This window comes from Coregonus lavaretus, assembly GCF_964263955.1.
Source record: "Coregonus lavaretus genome assembly, contig: HAP1_SCAFFOLD_5325, whole genome shotgun sequence".
In the NCBI taxonomy this organism is placed as follows: Eukaryota; Metazoa; Chordata; class Actinopteri; order Salmoniformes; family Salmonidae; genus Coregonus; species Coregonus lavaretus.
In genome coordinates, this window is record NW_028163418.1 from 7,458 (window position 1) to 28,721 (window position 21,264).

Consider the following 21,264-nt stretch of genomic DNA (forward strand, 5'->3'; position numbering starts at 1 on the left):
CTTTCACCTCCCCTGTTCCCCTCCCTCTCTCCCTCATCAAGCTGTGACTGACCTGTGTCTGTGACGTTCGTAGGTGAATCTGTGCTCACTGCGTTGCCAACCCATCCAGCCTGCAGAGCGAATCTGTGCTGATGGAAATGAAAGGGGCAGCTGGCAGAGATTTCAGATTGTCAACAGAGGACGAAAACGTTCCCCATTTTGCCAGATTACTCAAATTTTCCAGAGCTAGGAGATGATAATTGGGTGAGCTGAGCGTAACAGGGAGTGTTGTAATTCTGAAAATGGCTTCGCTCAGAGAAGGACAGTAGGCTATGAAATACGGTGAGAGCTGTAGCAGGGACAGGACTCTAACAACACAGTGAACACACAGATTCATTCAGATTCACCTCACGTATACAATAAGCCTCCATTTGATTGACAGGTTATACAGTATTCAGTTTACAGAGACAGAAAATAAAACAAATTACCTGATACACAATATATAAGCTCGTCAACATTTTGGAACTAATTTGTACACCCAATAGCTTGTCGTTTTTGTTGCTTTTTGGTTTGAGAAAAAATACATTTACACAGGAAGGGATCAGGAAGTTAGAAATTGTCTCGGCTGTTGCTAAGGTAACAGCTAATGGGGATTTGAATAAATGAATAAACATTATAGATTTGAAATTAAAAACTAGAGCCGTCTATTTCATGTCATCCTGTAAAGCAAACAGGGAGATAGGGGTAAATTCCTCCAGCTTAGAACAGTCCAGAATTATACACAGTACTATAGGCCTCTTATCAGAGCGCCGGAGTGGATTTAGGTTGGAATGACTTTTAACCTGTATAAGTGAGCCTGGCTTGCCCTGGTCAACCAAAAAGTTTTGTCAGAAAGTAAATCTGAAATATTGTGCCTAATATGCATCGTCTTGGGCATATAATATGATACTTAGGTTTAAAATGTAACAGTAGCTGCGGTCAATCTCTATGTTACGGGATATAATTCAGAGTGACACAATAATCAGCGTAGGGATGAATACAGTAGAATGACAGTTTGTGTTTTTCCCCATGTCCACCAGAATGGGGTAGATGCAGACTCCACACAGAATGGACACATTCCGTTTCACACTGACTGAACTAAGAACAAACCACAGCTCAGATGCACAATGCAATACAGCACACACAAACACACACTCACAAACACACACACACACGCACGCACTCACACACACTCCAGCAACACACAGTGACTTAATGGCATTTTGTGTTTGGATTGGGGTAGAAAAGGGTTACTGTGGCTAGAGTCACGTTGGACACATGTTTACTGTACAGCTCTTTTCTGCACTGGAGTCAACCAAGAGTTGTGATTGGTGGACAGTGATATATTAGGTCTCATGTTTAAATACCCCCCATGGTTACACCCCATCCCTACAAAAACAGCCTTCCATTCCACAAGCCCTGCTGTCGTTTTTCATCCATCCCATCATCCCTCTTTTTCTGTCTTCTTGTGTCATATTCTCCTCTGTTCCTCACTGTGGAAGACAATACAAAGTACCAGTAAATGCTTTGAGTCAATACAACATCACATGATATCATATAAATCAGGGATCATCAGCTAGATTCAGCCGCGGGCCGATTTTTTCTCGAGCGGAGGCTCGGGGGGCCGGAACATAATTACAAATAATTTGTAGACTGCATATTGACCTCAAGAAGCCCAAACAGATATAACGTCTGACTAAAACATAATCATTTCAAACCTTGCATACATTTGTATACGATCACGTCTCTCTATTATGCGTGGGAATACTTGGGAACAGATTTCTTAAATACAAATCACTTGGAGCTGATTTCCTGGTGTTTTTACAGTCTTTTATGTCCCCCCAAAATATATATATTATTTTTTGCTCTGCAAACTTGGGGGCCCAAATAAAACCACCCGCGGGCCGAATTTGGGGAACCCTGATATACAGTACCAGTCAAAATTTTGGACACACCTACTAATTCAAGTGTTTTTCTTTATTTTTACTATTTTCTACAAATAGGGATATCTTCTGTATACCACCCCTACCTTGTCACAACACAACTGATTGGAAGGAGGAAAGAAATTCCACAAATTAACTTTTAACAAGGCACATCTGTTATTTGAAATGCATTCCAGGTGACTACCTCATGAAGCTAGTTGAGAGAATGCCAATAGTGTGCAAAGCTGTCATCAAGGCAAAGGGTGGCTACTTTGAAGAATCTAACATCTAAAATATATTTTGATTTGTTTAACACTTTTTTGGTTACTACATGATTCCATATGTGTTATTTCATAGTTGTGATGTCTTCACTATTATTCTACAATGTAGAAAATAATAAAAAATAAAGAAAAACCCTTGAATGAGTAGGTGCGTCCAAACTTTTGACTGGTAGTGTAAGTCATTACGCAGCTCATTTTTATATTGGTTATTCCTATGAAGAATTATTGTCTCTAACTCAGTTCATATTCATGATTCATGATGACTCTGTGGCTGTAATGATTCCAGCCAAACCCAGATGCTATTCTAGAACACTGCTTTGGTTTCCTGATCTCCTCTCCTAATTAATAGCTATTGGGTGATTCCTCATGAAACTAGAACAAAACAAGTCCATGATTTGGGGGATTTTCACCCCATTTAATCCATAGAAGGGTCATTTGGAGGAAGGATTGTTGACATGTATTTGACATTTGTATCGTAAAGCATAATTGAGAAATAATTCATTAAAGTTAGAATATTTGTGACATTTTGGCCTTACCAAGGCCTCCTTTAAGACTCCATAATGTTTCATCTGTATTTGCTACAAAGCTAAAGTTGGTGTCATATGAAGCTTTACCGCTAACTCTGTAATATGAGCAATATTTTGATTTTAATAACACATTTCTTACATAAATGTATGAATATTGACAAATATAAACATGACTATTGATTTTTTTGTTGTTGATTTGGGACATTTTTCTATAAATCGTTGAACATAATTTACTCTACGGCATATCAAAGTTCCAGAGTAGGATCTCTGTTACTTTTAGACTTGTGATATTTGTATATTTTCAATATTCATGTTTATATTTCTGTATATGAATAAATTAATGTAAGAAAATTGTTATTAAAATCAAAATATTACTCATATTACAGAGCAAGCGGTAAAGCTTTATATGTCACCAACTTTAGCTTTGTAGCAAATACAGATTAAACATTATGGAGTCTTAAAGGAGGCCTGGGTAAGGCCAAAATGCCACAAGTATTCCAACTTCAATTAATTATGTCTCAATTATGCTTTAAGATACAAATGTCAAATATCTGTCAACAATCCTTCCTCCAAAGGACACTTCTATGGATTTCATTTAGTGAAAATTGTTTTGTTCTAGTTTAGTGAGGAATCACCCTATTCTGATGTAAGAACTGTGGATATAAACACATAAACCAATTCCCCCTTTTCCAACTACTCCTGTCCTGCCAGTGACCCCTCCTCTCTGACCTGCTGTGCTCCTGGCTTGTTCAGGAGGCCAGCTTCTTCATTGGCCTTTTCTGTCTTCATCTCCACCACAATGTCATTATTCACATCCCCACTCGCCCTGCAGGAGAGACACACAGAGGAGGCAGAGAGAGAGAGGGATAGCATAGAGAGAGAGGGAGAGAGGTAGCATAGAGAGAGAGAGAAGTTGATAGAGAGAGAGAACATTAACAGACAGACGGAGAGAGAAAAGGTAGAGGGTTAGCAGAGGGAGGTAAAGTACAGTAAAGAGAACAGGGACTGTACTCCAATGACCACAATGCCTTTCTTTAGAAACAGTTTCAACACCCCTCCTCACTCCCTCCCCTCCCCTCTCCTCTCCTCTCCTCTCCTCTCCTCTCCTCTCCTCTCCTCTCCTCTCCTCTCCTCTCCTCTCCTCTCCTCTCCTCTCCTCTCCTCTCCTCTCCCCCCTAACCTCCCTCCTGTTACTCACACTTCCTTCTTGTCCTTCTTGCTGCAGGGCAGCTTGCCCTTCTTGTTGAGGAAGTAGAGGAGTGCCACCAGCAGCAGCAGCATTAGGACACACACCACCACGGCTATCACCACGCCACTGGAGCCACCCTGCTGCTTATCAGCTAGGGGCATGGAGAGATGGAGACATGGGGGGGTGGAGGAGGGAGAGGTGGAGAAGGTAGAGGTTGGATGGAAAGTGAAGTTAGAGGGGATGGATGGGGTGAGGTGAGAGGAGAAAGAGGGAGGAGGGTGGAGGGATGGGAGAAGGAGGGAGAGGGTGAAGGGATGGGTGGGACAGAGGGATAAGGGGGAGAAGGAATGAAGAGGGAGGGACAGCGATGGATGCAGGAGAGGGGATGGAGTGGAGGGGTAGGGGCGGGTAATGGAAGAGGTGAGGGGAGGTGAGGGGGGTGGAGGGGCAGAAATGGGATGGGTGGGGTTGGGAGGAGAACAATGGATGGGTGGAGGGGAGAGGAGGAGAGGGGGAAAGGGGGAAAGGGGAGGACGGAGGGGGGAGGTTAGTTCAGCTTTGATTGAGATGATAATAGTGTGGTGGGGCCAAGAGGGGGGCCTACACACACACACACACACACACACCACAGTCTCCTACATACACACATTTTCACAAACACACCTTTTCTCTCTCTGTATCACATACACACCATGTAACACACATACACGCAGAGGTATTAGTACAGACCTGTTTTAAGCACATGGTTCCCTTTAAGCAGCATTTTGAAAGAAAGACAGTTCCTCAGTCCCATTGCATAGCAAAGCAACAACACACACCGCACCACTCTGTACACCAACTAACCGCCAACAACACACACACACTAGTGTACATAAACACACACTCCAGAGTTACAACTACTCACAACCTCACAGCAACTGAAAGGCACAGCATACGGAGGAAAAGGGTGAAAGAGAAGAACGCAGTCGGAAAAAGAAGTGATAAAAGACGCCGCGAAAAGAAAGGAAGAGAGCAGAAGAGGATAGAATAGAATAATATCCTTTATTATCCCCCCAAGGGGAGAGAAAAGTCACAGCATCCACAAAATATAGGACGGACATCATACAAAGATGACAAACAAAACACAATATACAATATCCACAGTGTTCAGTAGCAATAGGGAAATATACAATGTACAGTACAGTAGAGTGCTGGGAGGAAGGGTGAAGTACTACAGGCTATATACAACACAGAGTCCTGACAGCAGGGGGGAAAGGAGGAGGGAGAAGATGGATAAGTGTCTACCTCTGCCTGCATCATTGGCTGCGTTGGGATCTACGGCTGCAGGGAGAAGAGAGGAACAGGGTTAGAATACAGTTTACTGTTACACCACAATGGAGGAGAGGGACAGAGAGGGAGGGAGAGGGAGAGAGAGAGAAAACAGAGAGAGAGAGAAAGACAGAGTGATAAGAAAGATAAGGGAAGTGGAGGGTCGTACTGACCTTGTTTGATGGTGACTTTGAAGGCCTGGGAGGCTGCTCCGTGGTCGTTACTGGCCTCGCAGGTGACCCCGTCCTTCAGGACCACAGCACTGGCCTCCAGCATGACCGTACTGACCACCTTGTTACCCTTCACCGCCACTGACTGGGAGAGGAGGGGTGAGAGAGAGGGGGGAGGGGGAGAGAGAGAGATGGGTTAAGAGAATGCAATAAATTAGAGGAGTTGTTCTGAGAGCTCATAACATAAGCTTTCTGAACGCACACAATGCACACGCACACACACGCGGGCACACACTCACCTCCTTTCCTGAGGGTGTCCAGGTGAACTGTGGGGCAGGGTGTCCGTGAGCAGAGCAGGACAGAGTCACCATGTCTCCCTCCTTCTCCACCATTCCATCAACAGCTGCATCAATCTCAGGTTTACCTAGAGAGGGGGAGGGCGAGAGGTAGAGAGAGGGGGAGGGAGGAGGGTAGGGAGGTATAGACAGATATAGATTGGGAAGAAAGTGGGAGAGAGGAAAAAGAGAGGGATAGATACAGAGAGAAAGGGGATGGAGAGAATGGCAGGAAATAAAATAATAATTAAACTCCACCACAGGAAGAGATATACATACCATCTCCACTTCCTTTACTCCATCTGAGTCTTATGATATACGTACCATCTCCACTTCCTTTACTCCATCTGAGTCTTATGATATACGTACCATCTCCACTTCCTTTACTCCATCTGGGTCTTATCTATCTATACATTAAGAAGCCCTATAGTCCTATCTGAACCATCTCAGAACCACCACAGGGTCACTAACACACCGTCATGTGTGTGTGTGTGTGTGTGTGTGTGTGTGTGTGTGTGTGTGTGTGTGTGTGTGTGTGTGTGTTTGTGCGTGTGGCTGTGCTTCTGTGTACCTGAGACAGTGAGATTGATGCTGGCCTTGGAGGTGAGCCCGAGCACAGAGGGTACAGCGCCCACACAGGAGTACTCGCCAGCTTCAGCGAATGTCACCGACTTCAGAGACAAGACACCCGTCTGGGACAGCACCGTAGAGCCCTGTTGAACACACACAGGTATGAGATTAGGGGACAGTTGGACACACACACACACACTCAATTTCTTTATCTCTTGTTCTTCCATGCCCTCTCCGGTTTCTCACAAAAACTCAGTCCTGCTCAGTACAACCACATACCTTACCCAGTAACACACTCACAACAAACAGCCAGATCAGAGAGGTGGACTGGTAGTAAAACAGGGAGGAAGCAGAGAGAGGTGGACTGGTAGTAAAACAGGGAGGAAGCAGAGAGATGTGGACTGGTAGTAACACTGGACTTGCCTTCTTCCACTGGACGGTGTGTGGGTCTGAGGCCTTGGTCTTACACTGCAGCTCCACCATGTCTCCCATCATGGTTGACAATGGACCGGCAGGGCTCACACTCAATGGGTCAATGTCTGAGAGGCAGAGAAAAGAGGGATAAAAAGAAAGAGGGGGAGGAGGGAGAGAGAAAGAGGGTGGTAATGAGAGAGTGAATCCTTTAAAATTGATTATGTTCTTGGATCAAAAGCGTACAACCTCAGTGGATACTCACAGTGGACAGAGATGGTGACTTCTCCGCTAAGATCAGCATCCAGGTTATCAAAGTCAGTGGCCATACACTTGTACACCCCAGCATCCGAACGCTTGACGGACTTCAAAGTCAAAAGTCCCCCTGCAACTCCTTCCTCAATGTTTTTACCCTGAGCATCAGAGAGAGCAAGAAAGCAGGAGCGAGAGAGGGGTGGAGAGAGGGGGGATTGAAAGAGAGAGAGAGATTATTAAATAATTATTCAATTATTTAAGAGATGAACAAGTTGGACTATTACAGTAGTGTAGGGATTGTGTATAGCTGCACTGCTGTATAGTCTGAAATGCAGTAAATGTGTGTTAGTCCTTACATCTTTGTAGAACTCAAACTCAGGCTGAGGGTTTCCATCTGTCTCACACATCATCTTCACCTCGTCACCCTCTCTGATTGGTTCAGTGTTCGCCAGGACAAAGGTCGCTGTCTCAGAGGGATCTGGATTAGAGGGAGGGAGAGAGAGTGAAAGAGAGAGAGAGAGGGAGAGGGAGGGAGAGAGAGAGAGAGAGAGAGAGAGAGAGAGAGAGAGAGGGGGAGGGAGAGAGAGAGAGAGAGAGAGAGAGAGAGAGAGAGAGAGAGAGAGAGAGAGAGAGAGAGAGAGAGAGAAGAGAGAGAGAGAGGAGAGAGAGAGAGAGAGAGAGAGGAGAGAGAGAGAGATAGAGAGAGAGAGAGAGAGAGAGAGAGAGATAGAGAGAGAGAGAGAGAGAGAGAGAGAGAGAGAGAGAGAGAGAGAGAGAGAGAGAGAGAGAGAGAGAGAGAGAGAGAGAGAGAGAGTTCAAAAGGGTGATGAATGAGAGGCTGATCTTAGGACTGCTGTTTCTGACATTTAAAAAAATTGAAAGATGGACACAGAGCGCAGAGAGAAAAACAAACAGTAGAACAGACAGACAGAAAAACAGAGAGTAGGAGGGAGCAAGAATGAGAGAGAGTGAGGAGACAGATACAGACAGCCACTCACAGTTGAGGGTGAGGGAGAAGGTGTCAGAGTCTATCTTTTTGATCATGTCGTTGGGCATGCTGTACTCCACGGTGCAGTGGAACACGCTGTCCTTGTCAGCCTTCTGGGGCTGCATCATCAGGGTGCTGGTGATGGTGAACAGACCTGATGCCTCCTTTACCACCGACGGCACCATGTACACCTCTGGAAGGGAGAGAGAGAGGTAGAACAGAAGGGGTAGACTAGAATAAGACAGAATTCTATCCTGGGATATGCAGTTGTCAGGAATTGACTTGATTTTATGCTTGATGCTTCTGACTGTGCAATGTAGTAGTAAATCAAATTGAAAATCGAATGAAATGTTATTGGTCGCATACACATATTTAGCAGATGTGATTGCGGGTGTAGAGAAATGCTTGTGTTCCTAGCTCCAACAGTGCAGTAATATCTAACAATACGCAACAATACACACAAATCTAAAAAGTAAAATAATGACATGGAATATATGATGGTATGTATAGACATTCTGGACAGTATATGCATAGAAGATGTAGTGTGTCTGAAGAATACATATGGTAGAATAGTATATGTACAGCAATAGTTAAATAGGATGGACTTGACTAGAACAGTGTATTCAGTGCATTCGGAAAGTATTCAGATCCCTTTACTTTTTCCACATTTTGTTACATTACAGTCTTATTCTAAAATGTATTGAAAAAAATAAATCATCAATCTACACACAATACCCCATAATGAAAAAGTGAAAAACAGGTTTTTAGAAATGTTTGCAAATATATTAAAAATAAAAAACCGAAATACCTTAATTACATAAGTATTCAGACCCTTTGCTATGAGACTCAAAATTGAGATTCAGGTGCATCCCGTTTCCATTGATCATCCTTGAGATGTTTCTACAACTTGATTGGAGTCCACCTGTGGTAAATTCAATTGATTGGACATGATTTGGAAAGGCACACACCTCTCTATATAAGGTCCCACAGTGGACAGTGCATGTCAGAGCAAAAACCAAGCCATGAGGTCAAAAGAATTGTCCGTAGAGCTCCGAGACAGGATTGTGTTGAGGCACAGATCTGGGGAAGGGTACCAAAACATTTCTGCAGCATTGAAGGTCCCCAAGAACACAGTGGCCTCCATCATTCTTAAATGGAAGAAGTTTGGAACAAACCAACGCTCTTCCTAGAGCTGGCCGCCCGTCCAAACTGAGCAATCAGGGGGAAAGGGCTTTGGTCAGGGAGGTGAACAAAAACCTGATGGTCACTCCGACAGTGCTCCAGAGTTCCTCTGTGGAGATGGGAGAACCTTCCAGAAGGACAACCATCTCCACAGCACTCCACCAATCAGGCCTTTATGGGAGAGTTGCCAGACAGAAGCCACTCCTCAGTAAAAGGCACATGACAGCACGCTTGGAGTTTGCCAAAAGGTACTCTCAGACCATGAGAAACAAGATTATCTGGTCTGATGAAACCAAGATTGAACTCTTTGGCCTGAATGACAAGCGTCACATCTGGAGGAAACATGGCACTATCCCGACGGTGAAGCATGGTGGTGGCAGCATTATGCTGTGGGGATGTTTTTCAGCGGCAGCAACTGGGAGACTAGTCAGGATCAAGGGAAAGATGAACGGACGAAAGTACAGAGAGATCCCTGATGAAAACCTGCTCCAGAGCGCACAGGACCTCAGACTGGGGCGAAGTTTCACCTTCCAACAGGACAACGACCCTAAGCACACAGCCAAGACAACGCAGGAGTTGCTTCGGGACATGTCTCTGAATGTCTTTGAGTGGCCCAGCCAGAGCCCGGACTTGAACCCGATCGAACATCTCTGGAGAGACCTGAAAATGGCTGTGCAGCAACGCTCCCCATCCAACCTGACAGAGTTTGAGAGGATCTGCAGAGAAGAATGGGAGAAACTCCCCAAATACAGGTGTGCCAAGCTTGTAGCGTCATACCCAAGACGACTTGAGGCTGTAATCGCTGCCAAAGGTGCTTAAACAAAGTACTGAGTAAAGGGTCTGAATAATTATGTAAATGTCAAATTTCAGTTTATTTTATTTTATAAATTTGTTAACCTTTCTAAAAACCAGTTTTTACTTTGTCATTATGGGGTATTGTGTGTAGATTGATGAGGGGAAAAAACTATTCAATCCATTTTAGAATAAGTCTGTAACGTAACAAAATGTGGGAAAAGTCAAGGGGTCTGAATACTTTCCAAATACAGTGGGTAAAAGTGACCAGTGTTCCATGACTATGTACATAGGGCACCCTAAGGTGTAGGGTAGAGTAACCGGGAGGTAGCCGGCTAGTGACAGTGACTAAAGTTCAGGGCAGGGTACTGGGCAGAGGCGAACTGTAGTAATACTGTAGTGGTAGGTGGTTGTAGGACACTGTAAAAAAATAGAGTTGTTTCAACTAATTATTAATAAGTAACTGGTTCCACAGCTGGTGGCGCAGCAGGAAGATCAGAATGCCCTCAACCAAGAGGTTGTTAGTTCAAATCCCAGGTAAGGAAATTGAATAATAATTACTGTATAAATGAACATGCATAATGTAATCATGTATGTCAACATGTGTCAAATATTTAAGTTGAAAACATTGTATGTTAAAACCGCTGTGTGTGTAACTATTACCTTTTTTAGGTAAGATGTCCATATAATAAGTTGTAGTTGAATGAACATATGAGACAAGTTGAGCAAACACATAATTTTAAGTTGACAGAACATTTGCCTATGTTTTCTGAAATTGGAGCTAAATTTGGGTCAACATTTATTTATTTGTTCAGCTAACACTTGGACTGAAAAGTTGAGTAAACCAAAAAAAAAGGCTGTGGAACCAGTTCCTTAATAATAATGAGTTGTTTTACAGTATAGTAGATGTAAGAGGTAGTGTATACTCACTCTCTTTGTTGTCCTTGACCTCAGGCAGAGGCTTGGAGTCCTGGAACCAGATTATCCTGGGCTGGGGGTGACCGTTATGACTCACACACTGACCCACCTGACACACACACACAAAGAGGAAGGGAAAGATACTCAGCAACTGGAGGACAATGGAAGAACATTGGAGGACAATGGAAGAACATTGGAGGACAATGGAAGTTTCCTAGATAAATAGTTCAAACCAACCTGTGTGGAGGAGTCGCCTACAGATATGGCCTGGTTGGATCCAGTGACCTCTGGCATCTCTGGAGCGACTGAGGAAGGGGGAGTTATATTCTCAGATCAGAGCTTTACAAAATGCAAGGCCACTATTCACACATTTTCTTATACAGTATATTATCTGAATTAAAACACGCATAGCTGTTTAAATGAATATATGCACAGTATATAGATACAGTTCCAGTGCATTCAGACATATATTTATAGGTATACACATGTATTTGGATGACTGGAAATCATTTGTTATCCCCTTCCTGAACCAATCACAGGACGGAAACACTCAGAGCCTAGACACAGACAGGAAGAGCTAAAGGTACCAAGCTCACGTCACCTGGAGAGAGACAAATGCCATTCAGTTACTGTAGCTACAGTAACACAGACACACACACACGTATGCAGTGCATGCACACAAATGCACATACACACACACACCTCCAATTAGGGCTATGGTAAACATCCCTGTGTGTATTATTCCACCGTGACCTCGCTCTCTTTGGGCTGATAAGGGTCACAGACAAGAGACACACTCCTCGTTCTCTCTCTCACACTGCTGTGTGTTCCCTCTGTTTCTATCTCTCCGTCATATATGTATCTCTCACTCCCTCGTTCATTCACATGCAAGGTCATGGTATCGCAGCGAGGCCACAGCTGCCGTCTGACTATTAAAATAAACAGCAGACATTTAATAACATTGACGTGATCTCCCTCTCTCTCTCTCACCTCCCTCTATCTTTCTCTCTCACCTCGCTAACTCTCCCTAATTCCTCTCTTTCTATATTACTCGCTCTCCTCCTTCTTACTCCTCAGTGTTCTTCCAGGGGTCCGTTTGCTGACTAGAACTGGCAGAAATGTAACACATTGTTTAACATGGGTGTCAGTTTCCACATGGAAATGAAAGAAAGCACGTTAGAAACCATAGAGAGGGAGGGAGCATGCGTGGATGCACGCACAAACACAAACATACACACACACGCACACACACACACAGTGTGTCAGTGAGTGTATCATTGTTTCCCTTTCTGCTCAGTCCATTATACCTACTACTGTACTGTAAACCTCCCTAGGGAAGCCCATTGTTTCAGAACACTCAGACTATCCCTCAGCCCTTATAGGGAGTCATTGAAACCTGTTCCTATTCAGTTGGGAGAGGAAGTCAGACAAAGAGGAGATACAGTTACTTAGGAAACAGTCCTGAGTGGCCTGTTAAAGGCTATAGTCATGTCTTTTACTAGTCTTAATACATTGTATCAGTGCTCCATTAAGGTACTCTTTATAATGGCACCTATGACGTCAACTTTACAATGTGTGAACTAATAGCCATTTACATCCTAAGTAATTCCTTCAGACATGAATGTCTATAGAGCACATGCATGTTAATGAATGACTTGCAGAGCCTTTTAAACAGCATTTAACCCTCCCGTTGTCCTAGGGTCAAAATGACCCGCCACTGTGTTGAACCAACTTTATTTAATTTTTATATTTTTGGGATCATTTGTGAGAAGGAGGCAGTGAGACTTTAAAGAAAGTATCACTGCCTATTTCTCACAAATGATCCAAAAAATATAAAAATTTAATAAAGTTGGTTCAACACAGTGGCGGGTCATTTTGACCCTAGGACAACGGGAGGGTTAAATGGTTATTGAAGTGTCACTAAATTCTCTAACTAACACCACTAACCTCTACCTCCATTGCCCCAACCCAAAAGATGATATTGATTGACAGTGGGCCAACCCAAAAATGGGCCAAAATGGGCCAACCCCAAAAATGGTATTTCATGGTGTATTTAAATATTAGGAATATGATTGATAATGTGTTGGGGTTGCAGAGGGAGACAAGGACACAACGACCTGGTCTGGGGTCAGCTCTCATCGCCATGGCAATAAATCAGGAGAATTCTGGACAGCCATTAAGGTGACATCTATTAGACATGACAGATGCAATTGAACTATTAATAAATTGTGTCATGTGTGATGTTCATAGGACTAATTGACCTCTGGGCAGCTTATTAGAGAAATAAAATTAAAACTGATTCACTCATGACATGGTGAAGTTTTCTCTCAAATAAAAAAATGAAGAATAATTATCTAGATTTCTTACAAAGATTAAATGTTAAGGTGCATGAAAGAGTTTTACTTTCACCCATATGGAATCACAACCATTTATTATCTGAATCATTTTAGGGTAAGGGGAAAGGGGGATAACTAGTCAGTTGTACAACTGAATGCATTCAACTGAAATGTGTCTTCCACATTTAACCCAACCCCTATGAATCAGAGAGGTGCGGGGGGGCTGCCTTAATTGACATCCATGTCATTGGCGCCCGGGGAACAGTGGGTTAACTGCCTTGTCCAGGGGCAGAACGACAGATTTTTACCTTGTCAGCTTGGGGATTCGATCCAGCAACCTTTCTTATGTTGTTCTACTCAGTATTTAGTTAATGTATAATGTTTTTTATTTACCATACTCTGCAAAGCAAAAATAATATTGTTAATTAACTAAGTTTATTACGTTAATCGTTGATTTAGACACTCACACTCACACACATACACAACACACACACACTCATCCAGCACACACAACACACACACTCTCATCCAGCACACACAACACACACACACTCATCCAGCACACACAACACACACACTCTCATCCCGACCGTCAAAATCCAGACGGCATCCCATACAGCGATGACCGCATCGGTCAGTAAAGGTCACAGTAGGGTCACCCTAACGGTCAGTGGTCAGTAACTCACAGAAAACTTTGAGCTGTGTGATGGCCTCTCCGACCCCGGCAGGGCCAGCAGTGACCTGGCAGTAGAAAGGCAGCTGGTCCTCCACCGCCACGGGGGAGATGGTCAGAGAGAAGTCACTTCCAATGGTCACCCTGCCGGACAGACGTGTCCCCTCGTCACTCTTCCCCTCGCCACCCGACACGGAGCGGAACGCCACGCGCTTCCTGGTGCCACCCTCCTCCTGGTGAGGGGAAGAGGAGAGAGGGAGAGGAAGGAGAGGGAAAGAGAGAGAGAGAGGAGTGAGATTAGAGAGAGTGAAGGAGAGAAATGAGATGAAAGACAATCAGGGTGGAGAGAGGGGAAGGAGTAGATGGCCAGAGAGGAAATGTTTTTTCAGAAGTTCAATAAAAAACACAGACACTTCACAGAGATATGTACAGTGCATTCGGAAAGTATTCAGACCCCTTGACTTTTTCCACATTTTGTTACGTTACAGCCTAATACTAAAATTGATTTAAACGTTTTTTTTCCTCCTCAATCTATAATAATATAATATGCCATTTAGCAGACGCTTTTATCCAAAGCGACTTACAGTCATGCGTGCATACATTTTTGTGTATGGGTGGTCCCGGGGATCGAACCCACTACCTTGGCGTTACAAGCGCCGTGCTCTACCAGCTGAGCTACAGAGGACCACAATCTACACACAATACCCCATAATGACAATGCCACCACCATGCTTCATCGCCACCGCCATGCTGCCACCACCATGCTTCACCTACAGACGTGACGCTTGTCATTCAGGCCAAAGAGTTCAATCTTGGTTTCATCAGACCAGAGAATCTTGTTTCTCTTTAGGTGCCTTTTGGCAAACTCCAAGCGGGCTGTCATGTGCCTTTTACTGAGGAGTGGCTTCTTTCTGGCCACTCTATCATAAAATGCCTGATTGATGGAGTGCTGCAAAGATGGTTGTCCTTCTGGAAGGTTCACCCATCTCCACAGAAGAACTCTGGAGCTCTGTCAGAGTGACCATCAGGTTCTTGGTCACGTCCCTGACAAAGGCCCTTCTCCCCTGATTGCTCAGTTTGGCCAGGCGGCCAGCTCTAGGAAGAGTCTTGGTGGTTCCAAACATCTTCCATTTAAGAATGATGGAGACCATTGTGTTCTTGGGGACCTTCAATGCTGCATAATTTTTTTTGTACCCTTCCCCAGATCTGTGCATTGACACAATCATGTCTCAGAGCTCTTCGGACAATTCTTTCAACCTCATGGCTTGATTCTTGCTCTGACATGCACTGTCAACTGTGGGACCTTATATAGACAGGTGTGTGCCATTCCAAATCATGTCCAATCAATTGAACTTACCACAGGTGGACTCCAATCAAGTTGTAGAAACATCTCAAGGATGATCAATGGAAACAGGATGTACCTGAGCTCAACTTTGAGTCTCATAGCAAAGGGTCTGAATACTTATGTAAATAAGGTATTTCTGTTATTTTTAATCAATTAGCAAAAATTTCTAAAAACCTGTTTTCACTTTGTCATTATGGGGTATTGTGTGTAGATTGATGAGGGAAAAGCTTTTCAGTGGTTCTGCCGAATACAGGGAGTCAAAAGATATTAGGCCGAAGTGCACCAAATCCACATGAAAAAATACTATAGTATAGTATGGTATAAATACTATAGTATTCACTGCAGTGTTTTTACGGTATTTACTGTAGCATTCACTGTAGTGCTTTTGCGGACTAAAGTCTATAGTAAATTCTGTAGTATACTGTAGTATTTACAGTTCACTGTAGTATAAATACTGTACTAAAAGAAAACTGTAGTATATACTATAGTAATTAATGTAGGTGTTTTGCAGATTGTAGTATACTGTAGTATTTACTATAGTGTTTTTGCCGACATTACTGTAGTGTTTACAATAGTGTTTTTATTTTATTATCTTTGACATAGAAGTGGAGGCTTTCTATTTGTATGGAACACAATATGGTCTATACTTGGCATGTAGGTTTCTCAATTAAGGGTGGCACAAATTGGGATATGTGGAGGGGAATGGGCAGGGTATATGGAAATTAAATACTGTACTATTTACTGTAGAGTTTTTGTGGACATTACTTTAGTATTTACTATAGTGTTATTTTTTTTTAGATAATACTGTAGTATTTACTACAGTATTCTATAGTATACTACAACATTCTATAGGAAGTACTACAAATTATCAAGGGATACTACAGTGTGTAGTTAGTATTTTACAGTATACTACAATTTACTACTGAATTCTATAGTAAGCACTGTAGTATTCTATAGTAAACTGTAGTATTTTTTCATGTGGGAAGATAGGAGTAAAGTAGTATGAGACTTACAATGAACCACTCTACGATGTTGTTAAGGGAGGGAGGGATTTTGAAGGTGCAGGGCAGACTGGCTGACTCTCCCTTGATCACCTCCACCTTGGGAGTCACTGACACTGTCACGGCGGCCCAGCACACTGCAGAGAGAGAGAGAGAGAGAGAGAGAGAGAGAGAGAGAGAGAGAGAAAGAGAGGGAGGTGATAAGTTATTGAGGCACTTTCACATTATTATGTTGAGTTTTAATACACACGTTTATATGTCAAACACCTATTATTCCATAAAAATGGGTCTAAAACAAAATAGGAAAGTTCAAAGAACAGCATACAGTGCCTTGCAAAAGTATTCATCCCCCTTGGCGTTTTTCCTATTTTGTTGCATTACAACCTGTAATTTACAGTGGGGAAAAAAAGTATTTAGTCAGCCACCAATTGTGCAAGTTCTCCCACTTAAAAAGATGAGAGAGGCCTGTAATTTTCATCATAGGTACACGTCAACTATGACAGACAAAATGAGGGAAAAAAATCCAGAGCTGGGCTTTACGGAAGAGTGGCCAGAAAAAAGCCATTGCTCAAAGAAAGAATAAGCAAACACGTTTGGTGTTCGCCAAAAGCCATGTGGGAGACTCCCCAAACATATGGAAGAAGGTTCTCTGGTCAGACGAGACTAAAATTGAGCTTTTTGTCCATCAAGGAAAGAGCTATGTCTGGCGCAAACCCAACACCTCTCATCACCCCGAGAACACCATCCCCACAGTGAAGCATGGTGGTGGCAGCATCATGCTGTGGGATGTTTTTCATCGGCAGGGACTGGGAAACTGGTCAGAATTGAAGGAATGATGGATTGCGCTAAATACAGGGAAATTCTTGAGGGAAACTTGTTTCAGTCTTCCAGAGATTTGAGACCGGGATGGAGTTTCACCTTCCAGTAGGACAATGACCCTAAGCATACTGCTAAAGCAACAATTGAGTGGTTTAAGGGGAAACATTTAAATGTCTTGGAATGGCCTAGTCAAAGCCTAGACCTCAATCCAATTGAGAATCTGTGGTATGACTTAAAGATTGCAGTACACCAGCGGAACCCATCCAACTTCAAGGAGCTGGAGCAGTTTTGCCTTGAAGAATGGGAAAAAATCCCAGTGGCAAGATTGCCAAGCTTACAGACATTCCCCAAGAGATTTGCTGCAAAAGGTGGCTCTGTGTGGGGGGGGGGGGTGAATAGGTATGCACGCTCAAGTTTTCAGTTTATTTGTCTTATTGTTTCACAATAAAATATATTTTGCATCTTCAAAGTGGTAGGCATGTTGTGTAAATCAAATGATACAAACCCCCCAAAAATCCATGTTAATTCCAGGTTGTAAGGCAACAAAATAGGAAAAATGCTAAGGGGGGTGAATACTTCCGCAAGCCACTGTAAGATAAGATGAGAGAATGTTTTCTGATGTTCCTCTGCTACTGCTAATGGGAAAGGCAAGGGGGCCACCAAAAGGTGTAACATTACACACACATGCCACACACTGTTCAACACTCCATACCAAAGATGTGTGTGTGGCATGTTACGCAATGAACACACACACACACACACAAAGACCCCGGAGCAGTCAGGGCAAGGGGAAGAAGGAGGGAGCGAGTGATGAAAGGATGGAGGAAGGTAAATAGATGGGTGTGGATTCCAGCTGTGGAGTTGAGTTCAGATTGTCTGTCCTTTAACTGAAACTACCAGCTCCTGTTATTAAATGAAGCCTATAGATGCATGTGTATGTGTGCATACATGCATGTGTCTGTGTGTGTGTTTACATAAAGCCCTGAGAGCTTCTGATTGTTTCAAAATAAAGGTAAAAAAGCTAAGACAGCCGAGTGGCGTCCAGGTCTTTATCAGTGCTGGAGCACGCCTTTTCCTGTGATGCCCCAGGCAGATAACACACATACACACATACACACACACACACACACACACACACACACACACACACACAGATAAACAGACAGACAACAGCAAGAGGCAGCAGTCTGTGACTAACCCCAAACACACCTGATACTCACTGAGAGACACAAAAACACACACTGTCTTTCTAAACATGGTACAGGGACAACACGTCATGCTGGGATTGTGCCAGAGCCCAGAGGTACATCTTCAAGGACCACACAAGGTCTTGTCGGGTGCAAATCCCCATATATGAAAACCACTGTACTGTCGTGTATGAAATTAAATTGGCCATTTTCATAGTAATGTACAAACAGCCTGAGTGATGGTTTATTGAGGACTTCAGAGTAAAACACAATGGGTAGAAAATAGAAGGACACTAAGAAGTCAGAAAGAATGGAGTGGCCTTTCTGGCAGGCAGCTCAGTGGAGTTCACATTCAACTGGGACATTAGGATGCACACAGTGTCTTAGATATCAATGAGAGAAGGAGAGAGAGAGAGAGAGAGAGAAAGAGAGAAAGAGAGAGAGAGAGAGAGAGAGAGAGAGAGAGAGAGAGAGAGAGAGAGAGAGAGAGAGAGAGAGAGAGAGAGAGAGAGAGAGAGAGAGAGAGAGAGAGAGAGAAAGGGAGGTTAAAAGTGCACACAGAGAACTCTCAGAGTATGGTGGCACAGATACATTAAAGAAGGACTCAATACTGTGATAAGAAAAATCCCAATAATGTCATATTGACTCTATACGTGGTATTTATTCTGTGCGACTTGCTTGTGTGCCCAGTGTGTATCTCACACCCATTAACTGAAACCAGAGTGTCTGTGTAAAAGCTAATGTATATGAGACAACAGAGCATAAAAACTCAATCTCTCCAAATCTGTCCCTATTGCCTAGTAGAGACGGGGGACTCATCAGTGGGGAAAATGACTTTCAAGTGCTCTAATGATACTGACCTAACAGCTAACAGCAAACAGAGAGAGGGGGAGGGGTGTGTGTATGTATTTGTAGGTGTGTGTGGTGGGGGGGAATACATCTAATGGGGGAATTAACAAAGCAAATGAACTCTGAATCATAACCTCAGTTTCTCTCTCTCCCTCCCCACCCCACACACCTACATGTGTATGAAAAAAATGTGTATGCACTCACTAACTGTAAGTTGCTCTGGATAAGGGCGTCTGCTAAATGAGTAAAATAATAATAATATGCCATTTAGCAGACGCTTTTATCCAAAGCGACTTACAGTCATGCATGCATACATTTTTTTTGTGTATGGGTGGTCCCGGGGATCGAACCCACTACCTTGGCGTTACAAGCGCCGTGCTCTACCAGCTGAGCTACAGAGGACCATGTAAAAGAGAGAGTAAAATGTAATGGTTAGAGAGTGCTCCTGCCCCTCTCATCACCCCTCTAATGTAGCCCCCTCCACCTGCTTTTAATCAGAGGGAGTGATGGAGCACCCTGAGTGGATGTGTCTGTGGTAAATAGTGTACAGTGTGTGTGTGTGTGTGTAAGAGAGAGAGAGATAGATATATAGATAGATGGCACATGTTGTGTTCATAATAATGCATTGTATTGATGTGTATTTGAGGTCAGACTTAGACATTTAGTAGTAATGGATTTGTATCGACTGTTATCAAGTGTATTTGTGTGTGAGGCTGTGTGAGTGTATACGTTTGCATGTGAGAGAGAAACTTCACACGTGTTGCCAGTGATAATGCATTAGTATTGATGCCAGTGTGTTGGGGAGATCACAGACATGTTTGTGGTACTAAAGCTCTCAGAGAGAGAGAGAAACCATCACTACAAAGACTGAGGGATAGTGAACAGTGACAGTGAGAAAAGTAGGCAGGTCTTACCCCTCTCCCTGCTACCATTCTCCACTCTGCTCCCCACCATGCAGTAACAGTGGGCTGGGAGATTAAATTACAGTGAAGGAGAGAGGGAGGGACAAAATGTCCTGGCCACTGCAGCAGCAGCCACTACCGTACGGCCTACGCCATCAGGCTACATGCATATTCATTTGGGATTAACTCAGTGCCGTGTATGTCTAATAAAAACCTCCATATGCAATTAGGCTTTGGCATTCATAGCTGTGTATGCTGGTGTGGTCACTAGCTAAAGTGGCTAGTATCACTACAATGAATCTGATACTAAATCTGATCACATGTATAATGTAGACTGTGTGTGCTAACAGCATCAGCCCTGTTCAGTATGGTACAGTTGACTATGCTTGAGAGGACCCTACGCTCTAGTATTCCATTTTATGTAGAACACACACACACTGACAACCTTACATAATAGGTCAGTGGAGATCTTTACTGGATACAGTTACACACATGACTGTAAAATATGACATGACTGTAAAATATCACAGAGAGTGGAGGAGTGGGTGTTCACATACAGAGTGGATGTCCAGTATGGAACATGAGCTGTGTGTGTGTGTGTGTGTGTGTGTGTGTGTGTGTGTGTGTGTGTGTGTGTGTGTGTGTGTGTGTGTGTGTGTGTGTGTGTGTGTGTGTGTGTGTGTGTGTGTGTGTGTGTGTGTGTGTGTGTGTGTGTGTGTGTAAATAGAATACACTAGAGGCATGTAGAGAGGGGAAAAGGGCGACTACTCTACACAACCCCATCTCAACACAAAGAGATAAATACTGCATGAACAGTGCTGATGTAGTGTAGTGTGATGTGAACTTGGACAGAACCAGATTTGGGCATACTATTTTCAATTCATATAAGAATTAGCCTGTGGGAATAGCTAGTTGGGTCTGTGGGTGGAGTGTTGGGAATATGGCTCCTGTTTGGTAGTGGTAATAAGTGGAGAGATGGGGATGAAAGGATGATATTGGTGTTTTAGAGAGACAGAGACAGGAGTTAGAATTAAAGGAAAAATCCACCCAAAAACTGAAATGACCCCGGGAATCGATGGAACATTGCTCAGAGATGCACAACTACGATATAACATAAAGAAAATAATGGTGTGTGTGTGTGAGAGCGAGAGAGAGAGAGAGAGAGAGAGAGAGAGAGAGAGAGAGAGAGAGAGAGAAAGAGTGAGAGAGAGCGAGAGAGAGTGAGAGAGAGAGAGAGAGAGAGAGAGAGAGAGAGAGAGAGAGAGAGAGAGAGAGAGAGTGAGAGA

General features: G+C 43.4%; 1 protein-coding gene across 1 annotated transcript; it reads right to left on the reverse strand.

Moving 5' to 3' along the window:
* Positions 1–1,429: 1,429 nt before the first annotated feature.
* Positions 1,430–16,358, reverse strand: bcam (basal cell adhesion molecule (Lutheran blood group); the record flags this gene model as incomplete). The annotated part of the gene is made up of 15 exons (XM_084193022.1): positions 1,430–1,511; positions 3,478–3,574; positions 3,947–4,088; positions 5,222–5,257; positions 5,419–5,560; positions 5,715–5,839; positions 6,322–6,463; positions 6,744–6,859; positions 6,997–7,144; positions 7,343–7,464; positions 7,985–8,167; positions 10,879–10,975; positions 11,104–11,171; positions 13,889–14,108; positions 16,234–16,358. Coding segments are annotated over 15 exons (1,766 nt in total), but the record flags the coding sequence as incomplete, so codon positions are not given.
* Positions 16,359–21,264: the final 4,906 nt, after the last annotated feature.